This window comes from Phaethon lepturus, unplaced genomic scaffold (assembly GCF_000687285.1).
Source record: "Phaethon lepturus isolate BGI_N335 unplaced genomic scaffold, ASM68728v1 scaffold35277, whole genome shotgun sequence".
NCBI classification, from domain to species: Eukaryota; Metazoa; Chordata; class Aves; order Phaethontiformes; family Phaethontidae; genus Phaethon; species Phaethon lepturus.
The window spans coordinates 5,288-7,619 of NW_010551753.1; the positions used below are offsets into that span (position 1 = coordinate 5,288).

The 2,332-nt window shown below is 32.5% G+C and overlaps 1 protein-coding gene across 1 annotated transcript in view; it reads left to right on the forward strand.

Annotated features, from left to right (window-relative positions):
• The window catches only part of NEK4 (NIMA-related kinase 4), a gene marked incomplete at its 5' end in the record, with an annotated part of 13,335 nt that overhangs the window by 1,762 nt on the left and 9,241 nt on the right, over positions 1 to 2,332 (forward strand). Inside the window, 3 exons of the mRNA XM_010291020.1 lie at positions 627 to 734; positions 1,404 to 1,558; positions 2,243 to 2,332. The exon at positions 2,243 to 2,332 is cut by the window's right edge and continues 70 nt beyond it. Coding sequence (XP_010289322.1) covers positions 627 to 734; positions 1,404 to 1,558; positions 2,243 to 2,332 — 353 coding nt within the window. The remainder of the gene's footprint in view (positions 1 to 626; positions 735 to 1,403; positions 1,559 to 2,242) is intronic.

Consider the following 2,332-nt stretch of genomic DNA (forward strand, 5'->3'; position numbering starts at 1 on the left):
CTGGATCTATCACAGTGTGCCAATGTAAACAAAAATATCAGTCTGTGTTAGACAGCTGCATTTTCTAAATTTATTGTATAACATACAGGAAACTTTATACTCAAAAGTCTGTATTAGATGTAACAGCAGCATTAAAAAAAAAAAAGAAATTTTAAGTAGAGAAATAAGCAGTGTTGCTGTGAATTTAAAATAGAACAAAATAAAGCAAATGTGCTTTTATTCAGTTCCTGCTGCAAACCGCATGTACCATAAATATGAGTGTCTACAATGAGCAAGAGCTGAGGGGAAACTGTTCTCCCAATGAAAAATGAAAATATTTTCATTTGCCAGTTAGCACCAATGTTGTACTTAAAAAGAAAACAAATAAAAAACCCTACAAATGGCAACTTTCTACACTTATCTTCAGAAAAACCTGATGGTATTTGGAAGAAAATAATTTGATTGATCAAAATTAAAAATAAGAGAGTGAGACTGAAGCCCAAAGTTTGCAATGGATTTTGATCTTAATTAGTTTACTGTCATTAAAGGACTCATTGAAAACAGGTGACTAAGTCTGGAGAGAAAACTTCTACAATTAATAGAAAGTTCCCAAAGCTTGATATTTTTTTTTTCTTTCCTTTTTTCAGTCTGATGTTTGGGCATTAGGCTGCTGTGTTTATGAAATGGCTACACTGAAACATGCCTTTAATGCTAAAGACATGAACTCTTTGGTTTATCGCATCATCGAAGGAAAGGTAAAAAATTCAAAATTTTTTTTTATCTGTGCTTGGATTTTCTGTCTAGAACTTGAGGTAACCATTTCCAATCAGAAATACTGCATGGAGTTAAAAATATTTTGCGTATTACATGCATCGTCATATATACTGTAAGGCTGGTATTTCCTGGCAGTATATGATGCAATATCAGACCCAGGAAGTTACTCATTTATAGATATCGCTAGATTCTCGTTACCCTTTTGTGTAACTAGTATATTGATTAATTTTCAAAGTTCTGAGATTACTTCCTTTCTTAATTTGCTTTTGGTTTAAACATTGTGCAAAGAAATAAGTCGCTATTCATGTGATGCCAATTTCCTGTTAGGCAAGACTATCTTATTTGAGTGTCTTAATTGTTTTGCCATATAATGAAGTTAATGTCTTATTTTAGATACATATTTATGCCTATTCATCAAACTTTAACTGCTGGTAATAATAAAAAATTATGATTAATTCTTAGAACACTTAGAATTTCTAGATTCTGTTTGATGGGTTGTTAAGCACTTGGGTAAATTTCAGGATACGAACAATGGACTATTTTTTATGCAAAATACCTATCTGAATATAACTGTCATGCATAAATAATCTGGCAGGAGCCTCTATCGACAAGTATGTTAAATAATATCAGGCTTCCCTTTCCTTTCACAGCTACCACCCATGCCAAAGGATTACAGCCCACAGTTGGTAGAAATAATACAAACTATGCTCAGTAAAAAACCTGAGGAAAGACCTAGTGTGAAAAGCATACTACGACAACCATATATCAAGCACCAAATTTCTTTGTTTTTGGAAGCCACAAAGGCGTAAGATACTGTGATTTGAGTGATTCTATGCAAAATATTTATGTTACTGTGGTCTTTGTTTTACAACTTTTCCTGTTTTTTATAGCAGGATAAAATTAGTTCTGTTATGTGCAGTTACAAAGCATATGAACATATGAGTTTCTTTAGATTCTTTGAGAAATAGAATAGGAAGGAATTAGAATGGAAACTGTTTTTTTCTGTAAGTGCAGACTAAAACTGCAATGGTTAGGATTGCATAGCTTATTCAGAGAGTTAAAATAAATAAAAAAAGTAGCACCAGTATTTTCAAGGAAGTGATGGGAAATATATTTCTTTCCATATGATTCTCTGAGGCCATTTATCAGCTGAGAGTTGTAACGCCAAGTTCCTTTTGATATTCATTGATATAATTATTTTTCTTTGTCAGATTTAGTCAATTATTTTACTGCTTCCAGATAGGACTGATCTTGGTGCTATGCAGAACAAGCGTATGTTGCTGGCAGAATCTGAGTGGTGTTTTTAAGCTCCTTTTTTAGAGATAAAAATGAGTATGTTGTGCATGGTCTGTTGAAAAAACCCAGTATATTATACTGTCTGTATGTAAGCTGTTTAGTGGAGTGGATTTTTTTTAATTGTATAATCTAAAGAAATATCTTAAGGTTTTTTTGATGGTGATTGAATGAGCAACTTTTATTTTCTTTACAGGAAAGCAGCCAGAAGTCATAAGAAAACAGTGAATTCTAAACCTAAAGATCCTTGTTCTGTGGTCTCAGTAAAGAATGAATCTCACAGCAG